Source organism: Microcaecilia unicolor, chromosome 8 (assembly GCF_901765095.1).
Source record: "Microcaecilia unicolor chromosome 8, aMicUni1.1, whole genome shotgun sequence".
NCBI classification, from domain to species: Eukaryota; Metazoa; Chordata; class Amphibia; order Gymnophiona; family Siphonopidae; genus Microcaecilia; species Microcaecilia unicolor.
Window position 1 is genome coordinate 87,144,554 of NC_044038.1, and position 27,922 is coordinate 87,172,475.

At 44.0% G+C, this 27,922-nt stretch overlaps 1 protein-coding gene across 6 annotated transcripts in view; it reads right to left on the reverse strand.

Annotated features, from left to right (window-relative positions):
• Positions 1–27,922, reverse strand: part of CD22 (CD22 molecule) — a 244,243-nt gene that overhangs the window by 204,268 nt on the left and 12,053 nt on the right. For 5 of the 6 annotated variants that reach the window (XM_030213545.1, XM_030213548.1, XM_030213547.1 and 2 more), the window contains one exon: positions 14,128–14,192. In XM_030213545.1, coding sequence (XP_030069405.1) covers positions 14,128–14,192 — 65 coding nt within the window. Of the gene's footprint in view, positions 1–14,127; positions 14,193–20,227; positions 20,319–27,922 lie in introns of those variants that run through there. The other variant, XM_030213542.1, reaches the window with a different exon arrangement.

Sequence of the window (27,922 nt, forward strand, 5' to 3'; positions counted from 1 at the left end):
CCCCTGTCCGGTGCGCGGAGTGCGGCAGTAACCAACATATCTGTGCTCTACACCCCAGCGGAGCAAAGCTGTGTATCAACCCCGAAACAGATCACGGCGGGGAGACGGAAGAAAGGGAGATGACGACGCTCCAAGTCACACCAAAGTGGACGAGGGTGTATGGGAAGACCCGCGAAGGGAGGTCTTGCACCAAGATATGCCTAGCCAAGGTGTATCCCGAAGTGCGATCCGAGGAAGCAGTAAAAATGTACGCTATCAAATACGAACAGAGCAACCGGTCCCTTGCAAGATCAGAGTTTTTCAACCTGTTCAAGCTCCATCAAGCCTGTTCCTCTTACAGCATTAGGACGTGTACAGGAATCATGCAAATGTCGGGAAGAGTGGCGAGCGGTTACGTGATAGAGGCAATAGATGGAAGCGCCAAGTCACGGTTGCCCACACTGATCGAATGTGACCAGATACCAGATGACAAGGATGAAATTCCAACACCAGAGGCGGCATGGAACCACCCCCATTTAAGACCCATAGCCAACCAGCTCAGGCCTGTGGATCCAGATGCTGAAATCTTACTCTTGCTGGGCTGGGACGCGCCAGAACTCTTGTGCATCCATGAATCACGCAAGGGCCTGCGTGATGCTCCTTATGTGCACCGTCTCGACTTGGGTTGGACAATAGTGGGCAACGTCTGTCTCGATCGAACAAAGCCAAACATCAAGGTGCTCGCCACCAACGGCCTGGAAGACGAGCACGCTTCCTTATTTGAACCATGCACCAAGCACCTGACCAAAGAGACCCCCGCTTACAAGCAATGGAACAGTGACTCAACACTCTACCGAACCACCTCCACAGCAGATTTGAGTGAACACTTGGGAAGCTCGGTGCTCCACACCACTGAAGATGATGATAAACCGGCCTTCTCTATAGAAGATAAAGAGTTCCTGAACATCATGAAAAAAGAATTCAGGAAAGGCGAGGCAAACAGCTGGATGGCACCCCTCCCATTTCGTAAGCCCAGGTCTCGGCTCCCGAACAACAGAAGTTACGCCCTTTCTCAACTTGCTTCACTGCAGAAAACTTTGAGAAGGAAACCAGAGATGAGAAAGCATTTCGTAACCTTCATGCAAGAACGTTCACCGCAGAGTCTGAGCCTTCACACAAGGCGAAGGAAAAAGAGGTCCGAGCTAGAATGCTCACCGCAAAGTCTGAGCCTTCACACAGGGTGTGGGCAAAAGAGACCGGAGCAGTCGCTCTCAAGCAGGATATCGGTTGAATTCCCTTGGTCTAAATCAGAGGGAGCCAGACAGCCACACTCCGCATCAGGCGTCGGAAAGGTGCAAGCCAACCAACCAGCAGCGACGTCAGCTGCTCGACTTGAAGCCACAGCAAGAGATGAGCCAGTAGAGTATCTGACCAGCAAAGATCTGGGGAGCATGGAACTTACCCAGTCCAGCGATCGCCCTGAGCGCTACAGGACGGAGAAATCCAATTCCGAGAAGGCCATAGCAAGTATGAAGCTTACTCCTAAGCAAGAGAAGTACACAATGCTGCACGGGCTGAGAAAGGAAACAGCCGCACGTGTAGAAGAATTGAATCCAGATCATCCTGCCAAAGACGGCGGAGTACCTATCAAGGGTACAGAACATGACAACGACCAGAGCGTCTATGCAGTACACCCAGATTATGCAGAACCGAACTCTAAACCCGAGTCAAATCATGGCGGGGAGACGGAGGAGGAAAAGGCAACAACATTCCAAGCCACTCTGAGATGCATGAAGGTGTGTGAAGGAAACCGCGAAGGGAGATGCCGCACCAAGACATGCTTGACCGAAGTGCACCTTGAAGGACGACGTGGCAAAGCAGCCAAAACGTATGTCATCAACAGGCCTCTCGCAAGATCAGAGCTCCATGACCTGCTCGACATCCACCAAAACTACTCCCCAGACAGCATCAAAACTTGTGCAAAGGCCATACAGACGGCAAGGCAAGCAGCAAGCGGTGACGCGATAGAGGATACGAATGGCGACACCATGCCACAGTCACCCACAAGGGCTGAACGTGAACAGATACCAGATGACAAGGGTGAGATTCCCACACTACAGGCTGCCCGGAATCACCCTTACCTGAGGCCCACAACCGACCAGATTGCCTACTTGAATCCAGATGCTGAGATCTCGCTCCTGCCGGACAGAGATGTACCAGAATCCCTAGACATCCGTGAATCATGCAAGAGCCCATGCAGTGCTCCCTATGCACACCCACCCAACTTGGGTTGGACAACAGTAGGCGATGCCTGCCTCAAGCGAACAAGAAAGTCAAATGTCAAGGTACTTCACACCAATGTCCTAGACAGCGGGCGCTCTTCCTTGTTCAAGCCGTGTACCAACCATTTAACCACCAAAGAAGCTCCCGCCCAGAAGAAACAGAGCATTGTCCCAACGCTCTACAAAACAGTCTCTCAAGCAGACCTAGGAGAACACCTGAGAAGCTCAGTGTTCCAGAACACCAAAGATGGAGACGAACCAGCCTTCACCATAAAAGATAAAGAGTTCCTGAGCATGATGAACAAAGAGTTCAGTAAAGATGAGTCATTCCCTTCAGTAGACCATGCCAGAGACCTGAAAGATCCAGACTTGGATGTGGACACATCCTTGTTTCAACGCCGCCTTGGCCTAAGCTGGGAATTCACCCTTTGGGTCTCCATCCAGCTGCAACAGCGCACTCAACGAAGCATCCTGTTTACAGTGAATGGCCCGTATGATCCACCACCAAGATTTCGCTTCCTGGACCACCTGAAGAAGCACAAGCACAGAGAGTTGCCATCCTCCCATGAAGACCAAAGACTCAAAGACTCTCTCTCTCTTTTGTGTTGTCTAGAGTTGTTGTCTGTCTCTCGTTTCAGCTCCTGTGTGATGAAGAAGATGACCCTACAGCCAGTGTCGCAACTGTGGTCGTGATCCCTCTCTGACTCACCCTTTGTCCCGAGGCTCCCGTTCCTGTCAAATTTTGTTCCAGCATTCTGAATCCTGTTCCCGTCCAGCTTGTTCGAGTATCCTGAACCTGGTTCCAGCCAAGCCAAGCTTGTTAGCTCAGTCCTGTTTGGGAGGCCTGCCTCCTGCTGCCGTTTGATGACAATAAGCCAAGGACTCACGTTGTTCCAGAGTTCGTGACTGTTTGTTTAAAGCCTGGGGTCATGACAGCTGACAGACAACCTGAATACAGACAATGGACCTTGCATGCTATTAGTTTGATAACGTGCGATAATAATAATAGTGGTATCTCCGATACCAGACGGGGAGTGTTCTGTCCCCTGACAGCCTGGCACTAGTTATAATGTGACCCTGAAATGTGTTAATATCTTCACTGCTAGGATATGTGTGTGAGCAATGCATTGTGTGTAATGTAGTTCACAGACAATGCAATCCCACTTGCTTGTCTGTATAAGATCCGTTACTACTGGTTGTGATGCTGCTTAGATCACTCCTCTGTCTCAGCCAAGCTTGGCTTCTTTGTTTACGTGCCAGCACTTCCTGGCCATTCTTACTATCTCTGTCCCGAGAGGTCAGCCAGGTATGACCTTTTCCTCCAATCAGGGGCTGCCCCCTAGAGCCGCCCTTGCCACTCGAGGGCAGGCTTTGTCCCTATTGGCCTTTCTACTGTTTCTTCTCTGAGTCTGTATGAGCTTCTAGCTCCGCCCCCCCCCCCCCCCCCCCCCCCCGTCCATGAGGAGGACAGGATCCATTTTGCTCCAGGACAAAGCAATGATCCTGTTGTAGCTCTGGAAAAGCACTAGTCTTTTCACCCCGGAAATACCTTCCTAGAAGAGGGTACTGCACTCCCAAACACCTAACTCTGAGCTGCCTCTATCTGTGGAACTACTTTTCTTATGTCTGCAATGAGCTGATCCCACTTAAGCTTCTACCTTCTTTCCACTGATACAGCTCATGAAACTACAGGGTTCCTTTGTGCTTATGAACATCTAACTGTGAGTAATCATCTATGTTATTCAATAAACTTCAGAAAAGAACAAGAGAATTAGGTGTGTTGATGTGCTAGGGGTTTATACTTCAAGATATTGAGCCTTATAGCTAAATAACTTTTAAGAAACAGCTATAATCGAGAGACTTGACACTGGGCACCCCTGACCTTGAGCCCAGTCACATTCCCAGGACAGAAGACGAACAAGAAGAGGCATATGAGGGCTCATGATAGTTAGTCACTGTTTACTAGAGCTGCATTTTGATTAAAAATTTTAATCGTGATTAATCGCATGATTAAAGGCGAGCATATTCAACAGACCATGGGGGGGGGGGTGCACAGGAAGGGAAGGTTATACAGAGATAGACTGGGGGGACATGCATTTCCTCTCCCTCCCCCCATTAGATATCACACGTTTGCTGATGGGGATGCAGAAGCCCCACTAGTCAAAGAAATCCACTGCCAAAGCAGCCTCCTTCCTCCTTGTGCTGTGTCTGGAGAATTGGTTGCTGGAGGCAATCCGCTGACTTCCTTGCTCCTGAGGTAGTACAAGGAGAAAGGGGTGACTCAGGTAGCAGATTTCTTCAGCTGGTGTGGCTTCAGCTACCCCACCAGCCATTGAATAGGTACTACAAACAACGGGTCAAAGGGAAAGGCCTGGTGCAGGCCGCAGGCAGCCTTCAGTACTGCTGGCACTGCAAGGCTGAAGACTTGCTAGCAAGGTAAACTGGGCTGGAAGGGGAGGGAATGAGAGGGTGCTGAGAGACAGAGAGACACCAGTGGTCTGGGAGGGGAGAGAGAGATTCCAGACCATGCTCTGCAGGCAAAGGTGCAGGAGGGAGGCAGAAGGTGTGCAGCATGCGGTTAATTATTAATCACGATAACATTTTTTGCTCCCTCCCTAAGATCTTCTCAAGCCTCACTACTCAGTCTTCCCCCTCCTTCCTGTTTATGGCTGGATATCATTCATGATATTGCATTTTGTTACACTGAATCACACTTATGGAATTCACTGTCCACCAACATTTGCACTGAGCTTTCATTTAAGAAATTCAATACTTTGCTTAAAATGTGGCTTTTTTAATTAGCATAGTGTTATACTTGACTTTCTGGCTGGCAAGTGATTACTACCCCTATCTCTGTTATCTTTTACTGCATTTTGGTTCCTTCTTTCTGTCTATTTTCCCTTTCATTATATTTATTTGCCACACTTTACTACTGCAATTGTATTTGTTTCTTCCTTCTTTTAATTTTAATTGTTTTTTTTATTACATTTGTACCCCGCGCTTCCCACTCATAGCAGGCTCAATGCGGCTTACATATTATATACAGGTACTTATTTGTACCTGGGGCAATGGAGGGTTAATTGTATTATAAACCGCCAAGAGGGGCATAATCGAACGGGGCGCCCAAGTTTTCCTGAGGGCAGGACGTCCCCACGAAGGAGTGGGGAAACCCGTATTATCGAAACAAGATGGGCAGCCATCTTTCATTTCGATAATACGGTCGGGGATGCCCAAATCTCCACATTTAGGTTGAACCTAGAGACTGTCGTCCCTAGAGATGGTCGTCCCCGATTTTCGGTGATAATGGAAACTGAGGACGCCCATCTCAGAAACGACCAAATCCAAGCCCTTTGGTCATGGGAGGAGCCAGCATTCGTAGTGCACTGGCCCCCCCTGACATGCCAGGACACCAACCGGGCACCCTAGGGGACACTGCAGTGGACTTCAGAAAAAGCTCCCAGGTGCACAGCTCCCTTACCTTGTGTGCTGAGCCCCCCAAAACCCACTCCCCACAACTGCACACCACTACCATAGCCCTTAGGGATGAAGGGGGGCACCTAGATGTGAGTACAGTGGGTTTCTGGTGGGTTTTGGAGGGTTCACATCTACCACCACAAGTTTAACAGGTAGGGGTATGGGCCTGGGTTCACCTGCCTGAAGTGCACTGCAGTACCCAGTAAAACTGCTCCAGGGACCTGCATACTGCTGTCATGGAGCTGGGTATGATATTTGAGGCTGGCATAGAGGCTGGAAAAAATATTTAAAAAAATTTTTTTTGAGGGTGGGAGGGGGTTAGTGACCACTGGGGGAGTAGGGGGAGGTCATCCCCGATTCCCTCCGGTGGTCATCAGGTAATTTAGGGCACATTTTTGTGGCTTGGTCGTAAATAAAAGGACCAAGTAAAGTCGGCCAAGTGTTCGTCAGGGACACCCTTCTTTTTTCCATTATCGGCTGAGGATGCCCATGTGTTAAGCACGCCGCAGTCCCGCCTTCGCTACTCTTCCGACACGCCCCCGGGAACTTCGGTCGTCCCCACGACGGAAATCAGTTGAGGCTGCCCAAAATCGGCTTTCGATTATGCCGATTTGGGCGACCCTGGGAGAAGGATGCCAATCTCCCGATTTGTGTCGAAAAATGGGCGCCCTTCTCTTTTGAAAATGAGCCCACAAGTGGCACATTGTACAATTGGCAGCTTTTCAAATACTCATAAATAAATCACTAATGTTTCACTTTCTTTGACCTCATCACTCAGAATCTAAAGGGAATTCTGATGCCTCTAGTAGGGGACACATTTGAGAGGAACCCTACATGAATGTGTTGCAAAACCCTGCAAATTAGGTTCAGAGACATGTGTCTAGAGACCTCATAGAGGTTTTAATCTTAAGAACCTGACTCCCAGTGACATAGAACAGCTGAATGAATGTGAATATCCCTTATAAGAATCAGAGCTGCACCTGTTCTTACTAGAATATGTGAACTTGCACTGACTCGATTTGTGCGAAAAGCTGCTAGATGAGGAGCATGTGATGTCTGGTAAAACTCCAAGAGCAGACCAAGGTGAATGAGTGCAAGATGGCTGTGGAGAGCAAGTGTGTGATAGCCAGGAGCATATCAGCAACATCGGAGGATAAGCTAAACAAGTTGTAGGTATACTTAGATTGTGAGCCCATTCAGGGATAGAGAATTTATCTGTATATAATACATGTAAACCACTTTGGTTGTACCACAGAAAGGTTGTATATCAAATCCATGACCCTATGACTCTTTACCCATGAATGCGCACAGGTGGAGGATTGAGGAGGTCAAGCAGAGATTCTCCGCACAGGAAGGCATTGTGGAAAGTCTCAACCAGCAAATGGTAGTATTGCAAAGAAAGAATGAGAAACTGCTAGAAGACCAGAAGACCAGAAGTTGGAGAAATAATGTGAGCGTAATTAGATCTCTGGAAACAGACAAGGACTCCAAGCTGAGGGACTTCGAGAAGTGGATCCCGGAGAAGTTGGGCTTCAACCATACAGTCATCCTCTGTGATCTGAATGTATGTACTGTGTGGGCCCAATTTGAGATAGAGATGGCAGATCCAGTAATTGCCTGGATATTAAATTAGGTAGATTTTTCTTTGTCTGATCCAAGATGGCCGCATCCTGCTAAGCTGCTGCGAGTTTCGATTTCCCATCTTTAAAAAAAAAAATGCCTAAACGAAAAGGGAGATTAGCGGTTAGGGCTTCCCCGCTAACTCCCTCATTACCTGGTCCTCTTGATCGTTATTTGAGACCGCAGGGAGTTCACCCAGACGGCGGACCGATGCCAGTGAGAGACGCTGGCAAACTGGAGACTTCGGTGTTTCCTGGCTTAGATGTTACCTTGAGTCCCGCCAAACGCACTCCCCCTCCCCAGCCGATAGACGCCAGCTCCTTCCTCGTTGATTTGACGGGGTCCACCCCGGAAGAGGTTAGGGGCCCAGAAGATCGTCGAATGGAAGCTTCTCTTACAGCAGAGGTCGGACTGGAGGGCAGTTTGCCCATGGAGACGCCGCGGACTGAGGAGAGAGGAGCTGAGGGGCAGAGTGAGATTCGTGACCAGCCTGTAAGGTTTGAAATTCCTAAAGAATTTGTGGTCAGACCAAAGGAAGTTACATTAGAAGCTTTGTGGGATTTAGTTTCTAACCTAGGACAAACTTTCCTAAAACAGATAAATGAAATATTACCTAAAGTAAAATCCCTTGAAAGTGACTTGTTAAAGAAAGAAGAGCAGATTAAGGAGTTGAGTGGAAAAGTTGTTAATATGGATCAAAGAATTACAAAGTTTGAAACTATACAACCTATTATGGTGAAAGATCTGACTAATCTCAGGGTTAAAATGGAAATCTTTGACACTACACTAAAAATCATAACCTGAGATTTGTCAATTTTCCTAAACTACAAAATGTTGCTCCTCTGGAGATGTTGAAGCGCTATATGAGTGAAAATTTATCTATTCCCGAACAGAATTTACCACCAATGACTATGGCTTATTATATCCCTGGGAAAGAAATGAATCAACCTGATGTCCCGATAGATGTTTCTCTTTTGCTTGAGACCTCAGACTCTGAACTTGCGACTGCAGCCACATTGGTGGCGACAGTCGCATTATTACCTGACAAGAACTGGATTTTTCGTCTCTTTTTCCGAAATAAGGATAAACCTTTTTTGGGTTTTAAAGTGTTATTATTTCCGGATGTCTCTAAGGAGACAAGACGACGGAGGAAACAATTCTTGCTCCTTCAGCCTGAAATTCTGCACTTGGGGGGTACCTTTTTTTTAAGATACCCCTGCAAGTGCATAATAAAGTTTAGGGATAAAAAATATATATTCACAGAACCTGCTCACGTGTCCACGCTTATAGCCTCAGCGAAAGTGGAAAAGCGTTAGTATATAAGTGTTCACTCTGCTTAGCAGAATTTGCAGATTTTTTTTCTCGTTTTCCTTTTTTGATATTAATGTCTCCTGTAAATTTCCAAAATCTTGGATCAGAATTTATGGACTTGAGTATAATTTACCTATGAAAGTGAAAACTTTTTTTGTTTTCCTTTTTGTTTGATTATTATGTTTAAATATTTTATTAGTTATTAGATACTTTCTTAAACAAGATGTTTTCTTGTAATAAGTTGAATAATATGAATAAATAAATAAAATTATAAATTAGGCAGATAAAGAACGGCTACTATGATCTACCAACAAGAAAAAATGCTCAGCTATGACAGGCACAAACTCTTCTTCCTTCAGGATTAATCGGCATATGTGGTAGTGCAGCAGAGAGCTGTGGTGCCTGTATGCTTTGAACTCTACCATTGAGACCTGCAATTCACAGTACTCTTCTATGCAACACTATAGGTGAGACATGAAGTATTTTCTTCCTGTAAAGGAGGCTTGTGCATTTTTGGACCAGTAAAATGTTTCAGATTATGAGTCGCAAAAGTAAGAGATGCTCCAGGATTGTGTATGTGGGTCGTGTTTGGGCAAGTTATTTAATATTTTGTTTACTGGTTGTTTAAGTGTTTTTAAGAGGATGCTTAAAGAATCAGTGTTACAAACCATGGGGTGATGTTACAAACCACGGGATGACCTGACTCCTGAAAATGTGGGAAGCAAAGTGAAGAGACACAATGGAGTGGAAGGACAGAATACACAAAGGTGGTGAGGACAGACAGTGGTGTAGAATGGATGTTGTCTATCATCAGGAAGGGGAGAGGGAAGACAACAGGCAAACACACTTGTTGTTCAGGGAATGGATGAGTGTGGCCAAATCAAGAGGCTTAACATAAGTGACTATTCAAGAGACTGTTTTAGAGTCAGGGGGTGGGATGTGTGACATGATTTATCAGAAATCTTCAATGATATCAAGAGTGGATTGAACATCATGCACTCATGGGCAAACTCATTTCAATTGAAGCTGAACACCGATAAAACGCATTGCCTTATCCTCTCATCCCAGTACAACAATTACAAACCCACAACCATATTCACTTCAGATCATTCCCTTCCCATCTCTGATAGTCTTAAAATACTAGGCGTTACTATTGATCAAAATCTTACACTTGAGACCCAAGTCAACTCCACCGTTAAAAAAAATGTTTCATTCAATGTGGAAACTCAAACGTATAAAACCTTTCTTCCCAAGGGATGTTTTCCGTAATTTAATTCAGTCATTGTTATTAAGCCACATTGATTACTGCAATGGAATCTATGCGGGATGTAAAGAACAACTCACAAAGAAACTCCAGACGGCCCAAAACACAGCAGCCAGGTTGATATTTGGTAAGACACGATTCCAAAGCACCACACCACTCCATGAAAAACTGCACTGGCTACCTATCAGAGAACATATCTCTTTTAAAATCTGCCCCTTGGTCCATAAGATTATCTAGGGTGAAGTCCCAGGTTACATGATTGATCTAATCAATCTCCCAATCAGAAATAGTACCAGTTCATCACAGTCTTACCTGAATCTCCACTATCCAAATTGCTAAGGACTAAAATATAAGACTACCCATGCGTCCAACTTCTCTTACATAAGCACGAGTCTGTGGAATGCACTGCCACAAGTGGTGAAAACAACTTACGATCACCTAAAATTCAGAAAATTATTAAAGACTCACCTATTCAGAAAGGCATACCCGACTGACCCAACGTAAATGCCTCAACCCTGCAACACTTCACTATCAAAGATCGTACTGGACATTTACAAACCATTCTACCTCTAACCCAACTTGACTGAATCTTATCTTCTCTATCCCACTATAACATCTTTTGTACTTATCCCCTACCGGACTTAGCAAATGCCTTTACGGTATTATGTAAGTCACATTGAGCCTGCAAATATGTGGGATACAAATGTAACAAATACATAAAATATGTTGATACAGGGGTGAGATACTCTTAATGGATGGAGGTTGGTGGAGGGAGGCAATGGTGGTTAAAGGGGAGAGGATGAGGAGTGGAGTGACAGGGTTAAAAAGGAGGGGTGAGAAGAGAGCAGATATATGGGTGGTGGAGGGAGGGAGTGTGTTAGCAGTGAGAGTGGTGTGCGATATGTGAGAGGAGCTATATGGGCTGGGAGGGTGAGGATGGAGGGAGGAAGGGAGGGGAAAAGCATCTGTTGTCCAAGGAAAAGGGAATCAGGGTGTACAAATCCAGGACAATAACATGGAAGCTGTGCAGCACCCAGGCAGGGAAGGGGGTGGAGGGGATGCTGTGGCACAAGACAAATGGTCTATGAAGATTGAGAGGCAAGTGGGAAGAATGGAGAGGAATGGAAATGGTTAAAATAGTATGTCTGAATGTGGCTGGCCTGTGATCCCCAATGTAGAAAAAAATCTATACACAGGGGTTGGCATTTAGTATGGTCTAAGCACACCGACCTGTCCATCCACTGATATTCAGTGGCAGTTAAGCAGACATCCCCGTTGAATATCAGTTCTGACTACCATGGCACTGAACAGTAAGTGACTGGGCAGTTTGGAGATGGAATCGGGGCACAGCCAGGAGTTATGCAGGCATCAGCGATATTCAGTGCCAGTGCCTGCAAAACTAACTGGGAAGTAGGACCACATAAACAGTAGTTCTAACTTTGCTTCATTAGCTATACAGTATGACACTGAAGATCAGCCATACCCACATAATTTCCCCGAGCCACCGATGTCCTGCATTTTCTGCAGTCATACTGAATATCTGGATCTAATTTAGCATGTGGCAGTCAGTGTTCAAAAAAAATGCTCACCACCACTGACTGAATATTGACTCGACAATGTTCAAAATGCTGAGGGTGGACAGGAGACACATCTTAAAGATATGGAACATGTAAAGTTAAAAAGGGAATGGGTGATATTCCTCATTCAACAGAAGGCAGAGATGTGTGGCCATCCTGCTGTATAAACAATTGATTTTTGGTGTAAAGGGAAAGATGAAGGATAAGGAGGGAAAGAATATATTGATGGGGCAGAGTCAGAGATCTCCGGAATTTTACACAGAGCTACTACCTGCTCTCCAGGGATTCTCTAAATAGCAATTTATGCTAGGGGACAACTTTAATATAATGGTAGATTGAAGCATTGATTGTATGCCCTCCAGGCCTTGGGGGAAGGGGGAAGCAGAGGTGGAATAAATATGCTGATTAAACAGTTGTGATTGCTGAATATCTGGAGAGTATTACATCCCTGGGAAACAGACTTCACCTTTAATTTGCATCCACAAGAAGGCTATTCTAGGCTTCATTATGTGCTAATATCAGAGCCAAATTTTTCTAGGGTGCATGACATGTGAATAGGAGTCACCCTGGTGACAGATAATTGGCCAATTACAGTGATCAAAAATACTAGGACAAGGGGGCATGCAATGACGCTACTAAGCAGTAAATTTAAAACCCAGAGAAAATATTTCTTCACTCAACATTAAATTCTGGAATTCGTTGCCAGACAATGTAGTAAAAGCAGTTATCTTAGCAAGGTTTTAAAAGGTTTGGCTAACTGAAAAGTCCATAAGCCATTATTAAGATGGACTTGGGAAAATCCACTGCATATTTCTAGTATAAGCAGCATCAAATCTGTTTTATTGTTCTGGGATCTTACCAGGTACTTGTGACCTGGTCTGGCCATTGTTGGAAACAGGATACTAGGCTTGATGGACCTTTGGTCTGTCCCAGTATGGCAACGCTTATGTTCTTATAGCATTCAGCTAATGTTGAACTCTGCATTGATGCAAAGTGAGAAGTTTGATTAGTATTTAGGGAAAAATGGGAGGACTACATGAAACTGGGAGTTTCCCCCACACTTGTGGGGTGGCAGGAAAGGTTGTCATAAGGGGGTATATAATAGCGTATGAAGCAGGCAAAAGAAAGAGGAGGGACACAGAGATACTAAGGCTTACACAAATGGTACAAGTGGCCAAGAAACAGCATGTGGTGAATATGACTCAGGAGAGTAAGAAAGAATTAGGGATGGCGCAAGAAGCGCTGGAGACACTGTTGCACCAACAACAGATAGACACTGTTGTATTATAGATACCAGTTGAGTCAGACCAATGGTCCATCTAATCCAATATCCTTCTTCTAGCAGTTGCCAATCTAAGTCACAGGTACCTGACAAAATCCTAAACAGTAGCTAGACTCTATGCTACTGATCCCAGGGCAAGCAGTGGCTGTGGCTTCCCCCATGCCACGTTCCTTCCTGGCAGCAAACCACCCTTACCAGGTTTTCAATTCCAATGCACAGTGCCACCAGAAGTTAGAGTCTGCTAAGCATGGTTTTCTGTCTACAGAATCCAGGAAGGAGCACAGTATTGGGGTTTGTGTAGCTGTGTCTCCTGCCATTGTGTGCTTCCTGCTGCATGAAGATCCAGGATAAGTCAGTCAGAACATCAGAATGGCATGGTGAGTCACCCAGAATGATGATGGGGTGAGTCACTCATAACATCAGCACAAATTGCCAGGGTCTTTTGCACCAAGGGGTGATTTAAGTATGCATTACCATAATGGGTGAGTCAACCGTGATATCAGCAGCTGCTAAAGAGGATCTACAGGAGGTCTATGAGCATTGCTACTACAGGCTCAGCTTTAGTCAGGCTGATGAGTGGACACTGCTTTCAGCTTCTGAAAGCTGTGAACTGCTAGCTAGGGCAAATTGAGGCCTTGCAATGCTACAGGGATAGATGCTTCAGCCAATGTATTAGCAATCATGAGTGGACATTGCTGTTGAAAGCTATGAATTGCTAGACTTTGAACAAGCAAAAAACATTATAATCAGAACTGAGGGAGGAAGGGGTGAAGAGGCAAGGTGGACAATTCTATCATTTGCAAGATGTACATACTCTAAGTAGGTTATAACTTTGCATTAGTTCATGGTAGGAATAATAACTGATGCATTAGATTTTGTTGCATTTTGAGTATTGTTCATAAAGTTGAGGCTAATACTACCCACAACTTGCTTGTTCTATTTCAGTTATTTAGAAGGCTAACTACAGACACACTGCCCCGTGTCCCTGCTTAGCTGCTTTGCAGCTGGGTTCAAAAAAAACACATGATAGAGAATTTAATGCACAGTCATGAAACTTACTGATCAATCAAGAGACATATGATACAGAGTTTAAGTCACATGATATGGACTGACCAACCAAACTGCGTCATTCTTAGCTGTTGTGGTGAAAGATCTTTTACAAGCATTGGATAGTAGTTAGGAGAGAAAGAATAAGCTCTTTGAGCAGGGACTGTCTTTTGTGTATGGTGTACAGCGCTGCGTATGCCTCGTAGCGCTATAGAAATGATAAGTAGTAGTAGGATGGCCAGAGGTTATAGCATTTACCATTAACAGCAAAAGGAGAGAGAGATCACTTACCATTCAGAAGTAACAGCAAAAGGAGAGAGTTTGCTGTTAACTGGCAGAGCAATTTATCAGCACTCCTGAAAAACATATTTTAAGAACAATAAATCAGGAATTAATTTAAAATGAAATATATGTATGTGATATGACGCTGAACAGATTACTGCCTTGCAGTTTTAGAGAAGCTTTGTATGCTTTTTGAAGTGGAAAATGCTCAGCCCCTCTTGCAAGCAGAATGCAAACTGAGATTGTGATATCTCTTTTTTTACATTTCCTTCCTGTGTGTGATTCACTTAAAGACAGTACAGTATCTCTCTGCATCGCTGCACAGCTGTGACTACATGGGATTTCCTGTGTGCACTGATCTTTCCCCCAAATCTGTACTGTAAGTTTTAATGATCGAAACAAACTTTTAGTTCTTGTAGAGGGTGCCTTTCAGATAGATATTCTGGTCAGTATTAAAAAGCACTTATCCGTTAGCAGCATCTGCTACCTGGATAAGTGTCACTGGCTGGGTCTATCTGATGATTTTCAGCTGCACTATACAAATATTGCCACTGAAATTGTTAATGACCACCCCGGTACTATCTGGATAAAGTTGGGGCAGAGTGAGAATGATCCCTGGAATTATCCAGATAACAGACTGAATATCATTGCTATCCAGATAATACTGCTGGTCACCTCTCTATTTAATATCTTTCATGAAAAGTGGTATATTAAGCAAATAAATAAAAAAATACAATCTAGGGAGTAGATATTTAAACAAATTAACCAGCCAAGTGATTAAATCACTTGTGGAAGGCTATCTACTGCCACTGAATACTTCCACTGACCACTAAACTCAAAGCCAGCTATTTTGTGGGTGGTCCAGAGACAGAGTCAGCACTTATGCAGTTAAGCGCCGATATTCAACACTAAACTGCCTCAGTTAAGTGACCATATCGGACTGCATAAAAGTCAGTCCTATCAGACAAATGTGGTTAGAGGAGAAATGTTTTCTACTTCTAATATTAGCCCACCATTAGAAGGAGCTTCATTTACCTCAGCCAGTAGAGCTCCTCCACCTCAACCATCACTACATATTGACACCTCAGTTCATATCTACTTCTGCTGTTTCTGCCTTCCTTCCTAAGGAAGTACTTTTTCTGTCTGGACTAGCTGCCGAAGCTATCAATGCAGCACAGGATATTATTCTCAAAGATATTTGGGTGGTGGTTTCTCCAAACAGAAGAATTTCTTAGACAATATGTGCCTCAGTTATGTCAGTTTACCTTGGATTCTATTACCAAATTTAAGAAGTTGATAATGTGGCATCTTCTTATTCCAACCAAGTACAGATTATTGATTAAAAAATGTAATCATTGCAAGTGACCAGTACTAGGTTAGAGGCTATGGAGAACTTGGCTAGAAGTTGGAATCTTAGATTCCTGAACTTTCCAATAATCTCCTCCCATGGGTTCCAATATCATCTTTATGCTGATGACACCCAGCTTTATCTCTCCACACCAGACATCACTGCAGAAACCCAGGCTAAAGTATCGGCCTGCTTAGCCGACATTGCGACCTGGATGTCCAACCGCCACTTGAAACTGAACATGGCTAAGACCGAGCTTATTGTCTTCCCTCCCAAACCCACTTCTCCTCTCTCTCCACTCTCTATCTCTGTTGATAACACCCTCATCGTCCCCGTCTCATCTGCCCGCAACCTCGAGGTCATCTTTGACTCCTCCCTCTCCTTCTCTGCGCATATCCAGCAGATAGCCAAGACCTGTCGCTTCTTCCTCTATAACATCAGCAAAATTCGCCCCTTCCTGTCTGAGCACACCACCCGAACTCTCATCCACTCTCTCATTACCTCTCACCTTGACTACTGCAACCTACTACTCACTGGCCTCCCACTTTGCCATCTATCCCCCTTCAGTCCAATCAAAACTCTGCTGCACGTCTTATCTTCTGCCTGAACCGGTACACTCATATCACCCCTCTCCTCAAGTCACTTCACTGGCTTCCGATCAGGTACCACATACAGTTTAAGCGTCTCCTTTTAACCTACAAATGCACTCAATCTACAGCCCCTCCCTACCTCTCTACCCTCATCTCCCCTTACATTCCTACCCGTAACCTCCGTTCTCAAGACAAATCCCTCCTGTCAGTATCCTTCTCCACCACCGCTAACTCCAGGCTCTGCCCTTTCTGCCTCGCCTCACCCCATGCCTGGAATAAACTCCCTGAGCCCATACGCCAGGCCCCCTCCCTGCCCATCTTCAAAGCCTTGCTCAAAGCCCACCTCTTCAATGTCGCCTTCGGCACCTAACCATCATACCACTATTCAGGAAATTTGGACTGCCCCTACTTGACATTTCGCCCATTAGATTGTAAGCTCCTTGGAGCAGGGACTGTCCTTTTTTGTTAATCTGTACAGCGCTGCGTAACCCTAGTAGTGCTCTAGAAATGTTAAGTAGTAGTAGTAGTCTGCAGAGATATTGGTCAGAAAATATTTCAAGGAGATATTTGAATTGCCTAATTTTGAACAAATTTCCTTAATTCATTGTTATTATTTGCCTAGTAAAATATAGTTACTCCAGAACAGGAGGGAGACCCTGCAGTACTGGCTCCCTCGGCGAGTGCATATGAATTTGCCTTCCTCCAGGATTCAACAGATAATATACCTACTAGAGCCACCCTTCTGACTGTATCTTCTAATGAGGTTGATACGATTGCGGTGTTGAAGTTTTTGAACTAAACTGTTCTATGGGAATATCATACAGATTTTCCAGATGTATCCCAAGCTACTCAGCCGTCTCAGAAAGTTTTCTTGGCATTGAAGGCCCGTATATTAACAAAAGAAGGTTTTTTTTTTTCTTTTTTTAGAATTTCTCTGTAAATATCATGTAACATTTCAGGGACATCAATATGTTGTATTTAATTCTATACAACTGAAGACATTTTTGTCAGAACATAAATATTAAAATAATTTGTTGAGCTAGGTTTTGATTGAGTTCAGTTTGAAGGTGTCTCAAATATGGAAATGTATGTCCTAATTTCCTCATAATATTTTCTTCTTTTGTTTAGTGTCTCTTGATGTGGACCTGTTTATTATACAATTATGTATTTGATTATTGGATGCCTTTATTTGTAATTGTTACCTTTATTTCTTTCATGAAATTTGGGATTGTAATCTCAAAAGCAAATAAAAAAAATGTCAGTCATATCTTTATGTAGTGTCGCTTAGGCAGTTAAGGGCCTCTTTTACAAAGCCGCGCTACCAATTCTCGGTGCAGCAAATGAGAGGAAGCCCATTCAATTCCTATGGACTTCCTCTCATTTGTCACATGGGAATCACTAAGGCAGTTTTGTAAAAGAAGCCCTAAGTGTTTTAACTGTATCTTCATGTTAAATTGTGAAGCACTGCGTACAACTGGTAGCACTATAGAAATGATCTATAGTAGTAGTAGTATAAGAGGGAGCCAGCTGCATAAACCTGGATATTCAGTGCCATACTCAGAGTACCTATTCTAAACTGGTGTCTGGATGCAAGTTATAGAAACAGAGGACAGACTCCTACATCATAGTTTAACCTTCAGCTGTACTCACTACTTATAACAGAAGATTAATGTTTCCATTTTGTATACTCTGACTTCTAAAGTTGTTGACTCTGTAGGTGTAAAGTTTCAGTTTCAAGCAGGGAAAGATTACAACCATCCAGGAATGAAGACTATGGAAGAGAATCCCACAGTGACATGATGAAACGGGTAGTAGACAAGGCCATGGGGGGGGGGGGGGGGGGGGGGGGGGGGAAGCAGTCATGCAGTTAAATGATAGAATACTGTAATCAATGCACATTCTTTTGCAAGTCAGTCAGAATCGTTTACACTAGCGTCCTTTTCTTTATAGAATAGGATATAAGTGGAGGGGCATAATCGAACAGGGGCGCCCAAGTAAAGGGGCGGGGCAACCTGTGTTATCGAAACAAGATGGGCGTCCATCTTTTGATAATACAGTCGGGGATGCCCAAATCATGAAATCTAGGTCGACCTTAGAGATGGTCATCCTTAGGTCATTTTTGAGATGGTCTTCCCCGGTTTTCGGCAATAATGGAAACCGAGGACGCCCATCTCAAAAATGACCAAATCCAAACCATTTGGTCATGGGAGGAGCCAGCATTCATAGTGCACTGGTCCTCCTCACATGCCAGGACACCAATCGGGCACCCTAGGGGGCACTGCAGTGGACTTCAGAAAAAGGTCCCAGGTGCATAGTTCCCTTACCTTGGGTGCTGAGCCCCCAACCCCCCTCCAAAACCGACAACTGTACACCACTACCATAGCCCTTAGGGATGAAGGGGGCACCTACATGTGGGTACAGTGGGTTTCTGGTGGGTTTTGGAGGGCTCCCATTTACCACCACAAGTGTAACAGGTAGGGGGGGAGATGGGCCTGTGGCCACCTGCCTGAAGTATACTGCACCCACTACAACTGCTCCAGGTACCTGCATACTGCTGCAATGGACCTGAGTATGGCATTTGAGGCTGGCAAAAAAGTATTTTTAAAGATTTTTTTGAGGGTGGGAGGGGGTTAGTGATCACTGGGGGAGTAAGGGGAGGTCATTCCTGATTCCCTCCGGTGGTCATCTGGTCAGTTCGGGCACCTTTTTGATGCTTGGTCGTGAAAAAAAATGGACCAAGTAAAGTCGCCCAAGTGTTCATCAGGGAAGCCCTTCTTTTTTCCATTATCGGCTGAGGATGCTCATCTCTTAACATGCTCCAGTCTTGCCTTCGCTACACTGCCGACACGCCCCCATGAACTTTGGTCTTCCCCATGATGGAAAGTAGTTGAGGGTGCCCAAAATTGGCTTTCAATTATGCCGATTTGGGCGATCTTGCGAGAAGGACGCCCTTTTCCCGATTTGTGTTGGAAGATGGGCAACATTCTCTTTCGAAAATTCACCTGATAGTCACTTTGCAGCACACCCTGTAAACATAGACCGGTTCCGCATATTCAGTTGAACATACAATTTGCCTTCAGTTTAGCCACCCTATTGATTTATCCCAATGACTTTGTACCACCCATCTTGCCTAATTACATATCTCCACTGCACTTGCCCCTCAGTTACCTATTAGTGTTTCATTTGTATTGTGCTGACACCAAGAGTATCATATCTCTGTTCTATAAATGTTGTTCCATGTTGTCTATTATGGTATCATTTGTACCCTGCTGACATCATGTTATTCCTAATAATAGGAATAACATGATACAGTGACAGAAATATATTCATTTAAAACAGCACAGCAACAGTTTTAAACAAATATATTCCTGTCACCTTATCATGTTCTTCCTATTATTAGGATTGAATTTGCCAGTGCCAAGTTTACCCCATTGATTGGATTTCTGCTTACATCTGGTTATTTTACTATTGTTATGCTGTTAACAAAATTGTAAGTTTTATGTCAGGCTATACTTGCTATAAATCGCCTTGGGTGAATGTCTTCATAAAGATGATTAATAAATCACAGATAAATTATAGGTTTCCAAATGTTGGCATCCTTTTATAAAATTGTCCTCTTAAACAATAAAATTAAAATCTTTTTCTCCTCCCTCCATGCTTACTTATTAACCCCCCCTTTCACAAAGCCATGCTAGTGACTGTCGTGCGGTAATGCCGACACAGCCCATTCAAAGTATCAGCTTTACCCTGCGGCGTTGTAAAAAAAAAGGGGGGGGGGTAAGTATTTCACACTCTCTCCTCTTTTCTTTTTCTGTCTTTTCTAGTATTACTTTCTTCTCATGTGGTTTTTCATTGTCTTTCTACTGGCCCTTTCCATCTTCCTTGCTCACTCAGTCTGTCTTCTTGTGTTTTCTCTTTGACTGTTCTCCAGTTTTCAGCTAATTCTCCTTTGTCTCACCATCTGTTTGTCACATGATACTAGAAAATAGTTGACTGACATGTTAAATGTTCTATTGCTGGTTATAATATTGTGTGTCTACAGTGCAATAGCAAAGAAACACAGAAGATCACTTATAGGATTTGGACCAAAACTCTTGTCCTTCATACAGAGACTTTTAACTCACACATGCTGTACCGTACAGTGTAACCAATAACCAAATTTGCCCTCTACCTTACACTCCAGGTCTCTGCTGCTGGGACCATGGTGTGATCCTTGAGTTCCCTAGTTAATACTCCAGGCATTCTCTTCTACTGTTACCTTCTATGAGAGGAACTGGTGAAGTGACTGACTTACAGTTCAGCTGAAGGCAAAAAGACCAGCACGTTCCCCTTTTTTCCTCCTCCCTTTTCTTACCGCCAGAGCTTGCTGACTCTGTTATCTTCAGCAGCAAAAACCTTTAACCTCCAGTGTAGGCAAGAGGAAATGCAACTTTGTCCCTTCTTTTTACAATTCAGTTCAAGTGCAAAAACATGGTTTCAGTGGACAGGAAAGACTCCTGCCCGCTTACACCATGCTGAGTGGCCAGGAGCTGATATTTAGTGGCACTTAACTGTACAGTGCCGCTGAATATTAGCTCTGACCACCATGGCACTGTCTGCTTAGTGCCAGGGTGGTCCGGGGTCAGAATACATGTGTTGCCATATTGGGACAGACCGAAGGTCCATCAATCCCAGTATCCTGTTTCCAACAGTGGCCAATCCAGGTCACAAGTACCTGGCAAGATTCCAGAACAGTACAATACACTTTATGCTGCGCATCCAATAAATAAACAGTGGATTTTCCCAAGAGCCAGAAGTTATGTGGGCATTGGCAATGTATGTTCAGTGCCTGCGCATGCATAACTAACTGGGCAAGGTAGACCACAGAGAAGGCAGTCATATTTTTGTTTGTTTACCTATGTGGGGATGGCACTGAATGGTACCCACCCAGTTTCAGTTCAAACCCACCCAGTAGTGGCACATAACATTAGCGTAGCTTTTGGGAATCCCCAAGCCCTGCCAGCTGAAGAGTCCTCTCTGGAGACCCCTGAGCTGTCTCAACCCAGGGGTATTCAGCTGCATGATTTCAGTTGCTGATGATGGCACCAGCTTGTGCATGCTCAGTTCAACTTGGACTCTCCCTCACCACCAATGCTGCATGCACAGGGGAGGGCTGCCTGTTGAACTGAGTGTGGGTGGGGGAGTACAGGTTGAACTGAGCATGTGCAGAGGAGATGGGGGTGCCAGCATTGGTAGCTGGAAATGTGTCCAGAGTTGAGACAGCTCGTGGTGACTCTAGAGAGGACTCTTGTACTGGCAGCTTGGGGATCCCCGCCAGCCAAGGTATTAGAGGGGAGGGGGAGTAGCAGGCAGAAAGCAAATGTATGGGCTGCTCCCACCCAATCCAGTCATGGGTCATGCACTGAATATCTGGATCTAGGTTAGCTGGCAGTGGTCAGCGTTTCAAGAAATGCTGATCACCACCAGCTCAGTATTGAATGGATAGAAAATGACAGAAAATACAGGCTATCCAGTCTACTCATCCCTACCAACTACTAAGCCCTACTATCCTGTCCTATCCCTCAGAGATCCTCTGTGCTTTTCCCATGCTTTCTTCAATTCAGATGCAATTCTCATTTCTATTGTCTCCTGCAGGAGGCTGTTTCACACATCCACCACCCTTTCCACAAAGAAGTATTTCCTGAGATTACTCCTATCCCCTTCACCCTTATCCTCACCCTTTCATTTCAAAGCTTCTTTTCTACTTAAAGGGACCCACCTCTTGCGTGTTAATAATACAGTATTTAAACATCTTTATCATATCTTCCCTTTCCCTCCTTTATTTTACAGTATACATATTGAGATCTTTAAGTCTGTGCCTGAATGCTTTATATTGAAGACTACTGACTATTTCAGTAGCTGTCTTCTGGACTGACTCTACCTGTTTTGTATTTTTTGAATGTGCGGACTCCAGAATTACATATGATATTCTAGTGGCATGCCAGACTGCTAATTTAGGGTGTGCCTGAACCCAAAGTGGGAGGGCAGGCATGAAACTTCTCTTTATCTCCGCCCTCCCCTGTTTTCCAAGTTCCAAACCACCCCCACCAATATAAGATATACGTACTTGAGCTGCCAGAGATCCCAAAACCCCACCATATGAAGACTTCCTCCTTTGGTGGCCAGAACTCTTTCCCAGCCACTGCTACCATCAGCCCCCGCACATCTTCAGCTTTCATGCATAGGACTGGCAGTAGTATCCCCAAGCTGCTGCCAGCCCACCATGCATGCTCAGTTTGTATGCACTCACAAAAAAAAAATTTAAAAATGAGCATGCATGGAGGGTGGGGGCAGCAGTGGCAGCTTGGTGAAACTGCTTCTGGCTGCCAGAGGAGGTGGTCTTCTGCTAGGAGAGGATCCCCACCAGCCATTAGAACATAAGCATTGCCATACTGGAACAAACCGAAGGTCCATCAAGCCCAGTATTCTGTTTCCAACACAAGTACTTGGCAAGATCCCAAAGGAGTAAAACAAATTTTATGCTGCTTCCCGAAATCCATCTTAATAGTGGCTTATGGACTTTTCTATTAGGAAATTATCCAAAAGCTAATCTGGCAAATAACGCCAGAGTTTAATTACACGTTGAGTGAAGGAATATTTTCCACAATTTGTTTTAAATTTACTTGTTAGTAACTTAATTGCAGTCCTTGTATTTTTGAAAAGAATAAACAAGCAGTTCATGTCTACCCGTTCCACTCCACTTAGTATTTTATAGACCTTTATCATATCTCTTCTCAGCTGTCTCTTCTCCAAGCTGAATAGGCCTAGCCTCTTTAGCCTTTCCTCATAGGGAAGTCGTCCCATCCCCTTCATTATTTTCATTGCCCTTCTCTGTTCCTTTTCTAATTCTGCTATATCTTTTTGTTGTTGTTTCAAATAATTTTATTGTTTTTAGAAACATAAATGAACAGTACAGCAGAATATTGATACAGGAATCGAATAGCCTTGTATGTCATATACAAAAGTCAAGCAAACAGGATTTAAATACAATAAACATCTAGCTCAGGTATGGGCAGCCACAGTCCTCGAGGGTCCCAAACCAGTTGGTTTTCAAGATTTCCATAATGAATATGCATGAGACCTATCCGCATGCACTGCTTCCATCGTATGCAACTAGATGACATGCACACTCACTGTGGTTGCTCACCCCTGATCTAGCTAATACACTATAAATAACCAGACCTAACTAAAAAACAATTCAGTAATTAAAAATACATTTCCTACAACTATACCATACGCTAACCCACTTACTGGTTACTGACAAATATTCAGTCCCCACTGGGGATTTAGTTCAGTATTAAATGTGGAGATTAATGTTCATAGCCAGTTCTAGAACTGATTACAAACAATTCACATAAGTCAATTTTAGATGGGCCCCTGCCCACCCAAAGGTGCACCACTGTGGTACTCTAAGGGGTCCTTTTACCAAGCTGCGGGAAAAAGGGCCCTGTGCTAGCGGCGGGGGCCATTTTTCTCATGTGCCAGGGTCCTTTTTACCACAACAGGTAAAAAGACCCCAGGCACACAAGGCCATGCGGTAAGAGATTTCTAACAGCATGGCTATGCTGCGACAGGGAGCCCTTACCGTCACCCATTGAGGTGGCAACAAGGGCTCCCTCAGTAACCTGGCAGTAACCAGGCAGTGCATGGCGATGCCCGATTACCGCTGGGTTACAGCTGCACAAGCCATTTCCGGAGATTTTCTTTTCCCCCCAGAAATGGCACGTGTTCAGGGCAGGACTACTGCCAGTGGCCATGTTGGGCCAGAAGTAGTGCCGGAAAAGCGAGCAGTAAGCCCACACCCTCTCTGTAAAAGGGCCCCTAAATGAGGTCTCAGCAGAGACTTATACAGAGACACTATCACCTCCTTTTGTCCTGCTGGATAATCTTCTACCTATGCATCAAAACATCCTTTTGGATTTTGTCATTGACTTTTCTACCTGTTGGCTACCTTAAGATTATCAGATATGACTACCCTCAGGTTCTGCTCTTCTTTTGCACACAATACTTCACCCTCTGTATTGTACTGCTCCCTTGGGTGTTTGCAGCCCAAATGCATGACCCCGCCTGTTTTAGCATTCATTATAGCTGCCAAATTTTCTAGACCATTCCTCAAATTTTACTAGACCCCTGATCATATTGTCCATGTCTTCCAGGGTGTCTACTTTGTGCAAACCTTTCCTAACAGCCCTTTCGCAGTATCACTTATAAAAATGTTTAGACCAGTCAGTCCTTGGTCCAGTTCTTTTCATTTACCACTACACACTGTCACCGCCTACTCAATCACTTGCTTCCCAGATAGTCACTTTAGTGCCCATACAAAAGCATTCAGTTTATTTATTAGTCGCCTATGCAGAATGCTTTCATAGACATGCCTAAATAACATCAGTTCCAATCTTCCTCATGTACCACATCAGCGTATTCTTATCTTATAATATGGTATTTCAATGTAATCCCTGTCTTCTATGTATATGACTGAGAAACTAGCATGTTCAGAATATCAGTAAAGACTTCAAACCAGCTAGTGGGCAATCAAATAGCTGTCTGTTGCCTTTTAATTGGTGCCTTTCTATGGATTGGAGAGTCACCTCTGACCCACGTCAGCCTGCAGTGAAAAAAAACAGATGAATTCTTTGACTGGTTACTAGGATGTGTTGTCTGCAAATGGCTCTTGTTTTGGCTACTGTAACTGATTTTGGAGTGCCAATTTTGGAGTGCTTTCATTATGAGCTCAATATTTAAAGGTTTGCTTATCTAACTTTTGAAGTTAATTGGATAAACACCAAAATTGTAAATCATCCTCCCCCAAATATGCAAATTTTGTTCCTTGCACACAATTTACCCACAGGAAAACAGGAGGATTTTGAGGTGTTCTTAGGGCATAAGAAAATTATTTGCTCAGCACTCATATTCAGGACTACCTAGATCAGGGGTGGGCAACCACGGTCCTTGAGAGTCACAACCCAGTCTGGTTTTCAGGATTTCCACAATGAATATGCATACAATTTATCTGCGTAGAATGGAAGCAGTATGTGCAAATAAATCTCATACATATTGTGGAAATCCTGAAAACCCAACTATATTGCGGACCTCGAGAACTGTGGTTGCTTACCCCTGACCTAGATAAAGTGAGCTAGAATGGATTCTTTTCCACTCACTGACAACCCAACACACAAACCTACCCCTGCTCTGTTCAGGACTACTTTGTGCAGGCACCTGCTGGTAGAAATTGGTGTAATACTTCAAAGAAACCAAAAACGGACACAGATAGGAAAAAGTTTTGGTGATGAATGGTTCTTTGTGATATGTTATTTTTTGAAAGTGTTTTGCACCTCCAGTATCAGCCATGCACATTTGTGATTGGATTTTGAAGGGACCTTTTGTTTTAAGATTTAAAGAAAAAATTTAAAAATATATATATTTAAACACTGTGATACGTGATGACTTCAACACTGACTGCAGCATTTAAATCTATACCGATATATTCAACAGCAGGATATACCCAGAAACAGGAGCTTAATATCCAGGTATAAGGCGGCTGCTGGAAATTATTCAGGTACTGATGATATAAAGGGGCCCTTTTACTAAGCTGCATGAGGCACCTACGTGCACCCAATGCACACCAATTTGGAGTTACCGCCCAGCTACCGAGTGGCCCGTGCAGTGATTTCATTTTTTACACACATCCACCATGCGCGCCAGAAAATATATTTTATTTTCTGGTGCGCGGTGAAAATCGGGTGGTAACTCTGACTTGATGCACATAGGCAATTACCGCACAGTTAATGTGAGAAACCTTACCGCTGTCAATGGCTGGAGTTAAGGTCTCAGACCCAAAATGGACGCACGGCAATTTTTATATTGCCACACGTCCATTTTTGGCAAACTTTTTAAAAAGGCATTTTTTGCAGGCGCACTGAAAAATGATCTGTGCATGCCCAAAAGCCGTGTCTACACAACCGAAAGCCATTTTTCAGCGCACATTAGTAAAAGGACCCCTCAGTGCTGGTAGCTGGATAAGTACTTTACAGTCCTAAAGTATCCGGATACCAGCACTGAAAATCGACAGTACCTGGATCACTTCCACCTTGAACTTAGCTCCTCCCCCAGACTACTCCATCCAGGACTGTACAAGCTGGAATCTAACCCTGTGTGATGCACTCCCCAGCACCCTTGCCTCACCCACTGCGCTACAGTAAAGAAGAGGAGAGAACAAAAAGGGAGCAATGTTTGCACTTCTATGAACATGAACCCCCAGACAATTTTAGAAGCACCTACTTTAGCATGTAAAACTCTCAAATCACTTGTAAAATTACACAAACTTGCACTGAATTTTGTCATGAGGTATCTTGAAGTGACTTCTTGGTCATCTCCCAGAACCAAGACAATTACCAATATTAATCATATTGTGTTGCTTAGAATTGGATTAATGAATTACACTGGACTGTGGCATAGGTAAGTCTTACACTGGCACCCCTTTATCAAAAAATCACAGTCAATGAATGAAATATCTGTTACAATTTTTTCAAACAAGTGGGAAAAGCATGCAAAGCAAGGCTCATGGAATTATTTGCAATCTGCATGTGTGTGTGTGTGTCTATGTTTGTATCTGTGTTATATTGGTGTGTGTCTGATCTGGAAGGGAGAGGTAGTTCGAATAAAGTAGAATCATAAGTACATAAGTATTGCCATACTGGGACAGACCGAAGGTCCATCAAACCCAGCATCCTGTTTCCAACAGTGGCCGCAAGTACCTGGCAAGATCCCAAAACAATACAATGCATTTTATGCTGCTTATCCTGGAAATAAGTTATGACACGACCTGAGTCTATTCGCTGATAGATAAACAACTAAGTGGTAAAGAATAGACTAATACTCCTCACGTGTTGCACACTCAATTTGATAAGATGAGGAGAAAAAGCCTCAGAGATAGGAACCCGTTTCACAGGGCTTTCTCAAGAGATCTGGGCCTGTATGGACAATGTGGTAGTGATCAACTGTCCATAAAGGCCCAGATCTCTTGAGAAAGCCCTGCAAAAGGGGTACCTGTCTGAGGCTTTTTCTCCCCCTCTTATCAAATTGAGAGCGCAACACGTGTGGACTATTTGGTCTATTCTTTACCACGTGGTTGTTTATCATAGAAATAAGCAGTGGATTTTTCTTGTCACTTTACTGGCTTATGGACTTTTAGGAAGCTAGCCAAACCTTTTTTAAACCCAGCTAATCTAACTGCTTGTACTACATTCTCTGGCAACGAATTCCAGAGTTTAATTACACGTTGAGTGAAGAAATATTTTCTCTGATTCATTTTAAATTTACTACTTTGTAGCTTTATTACGTGCCCCTTAGTCCTAGTATTTTTGGAAAGAGTAGACAAGCGATTTATGTCTACCTGTTCCATTCCACTCATTATTTTATAGACCTATATCATATCTCCCCTCAGCCATCTCTTATCCAAGCTGAAGAGCCCTAGCCGCTTTAGCCTTTCCTCATAGGGAAGTCGTCCCATCCCTGTTATCATTTTTGTCACCTTTCTCTGTATCATTGTTTTGCAATGAATGATAACATGAAACCAAGTATTATAATATTTCTAATCATTAAGTGGCCCTTTTACTAGAATAAAGTAAAAGGCCCTTTTACTAGAGGGTGTTAATCCCTAACTTGTGGTTAGTGTACCAAAAACAGGATTGCACAAAATACATTAAAGCTGGGCTTGGTACGTCGGAAAGTCACGTTAGCATGCACTAAACCAAGATTTTGCTCAGATGAGATGGTTCACAGACATTACAGCAGGAGTCCTCAAATCCACTCCTTGAGGTCCACATCC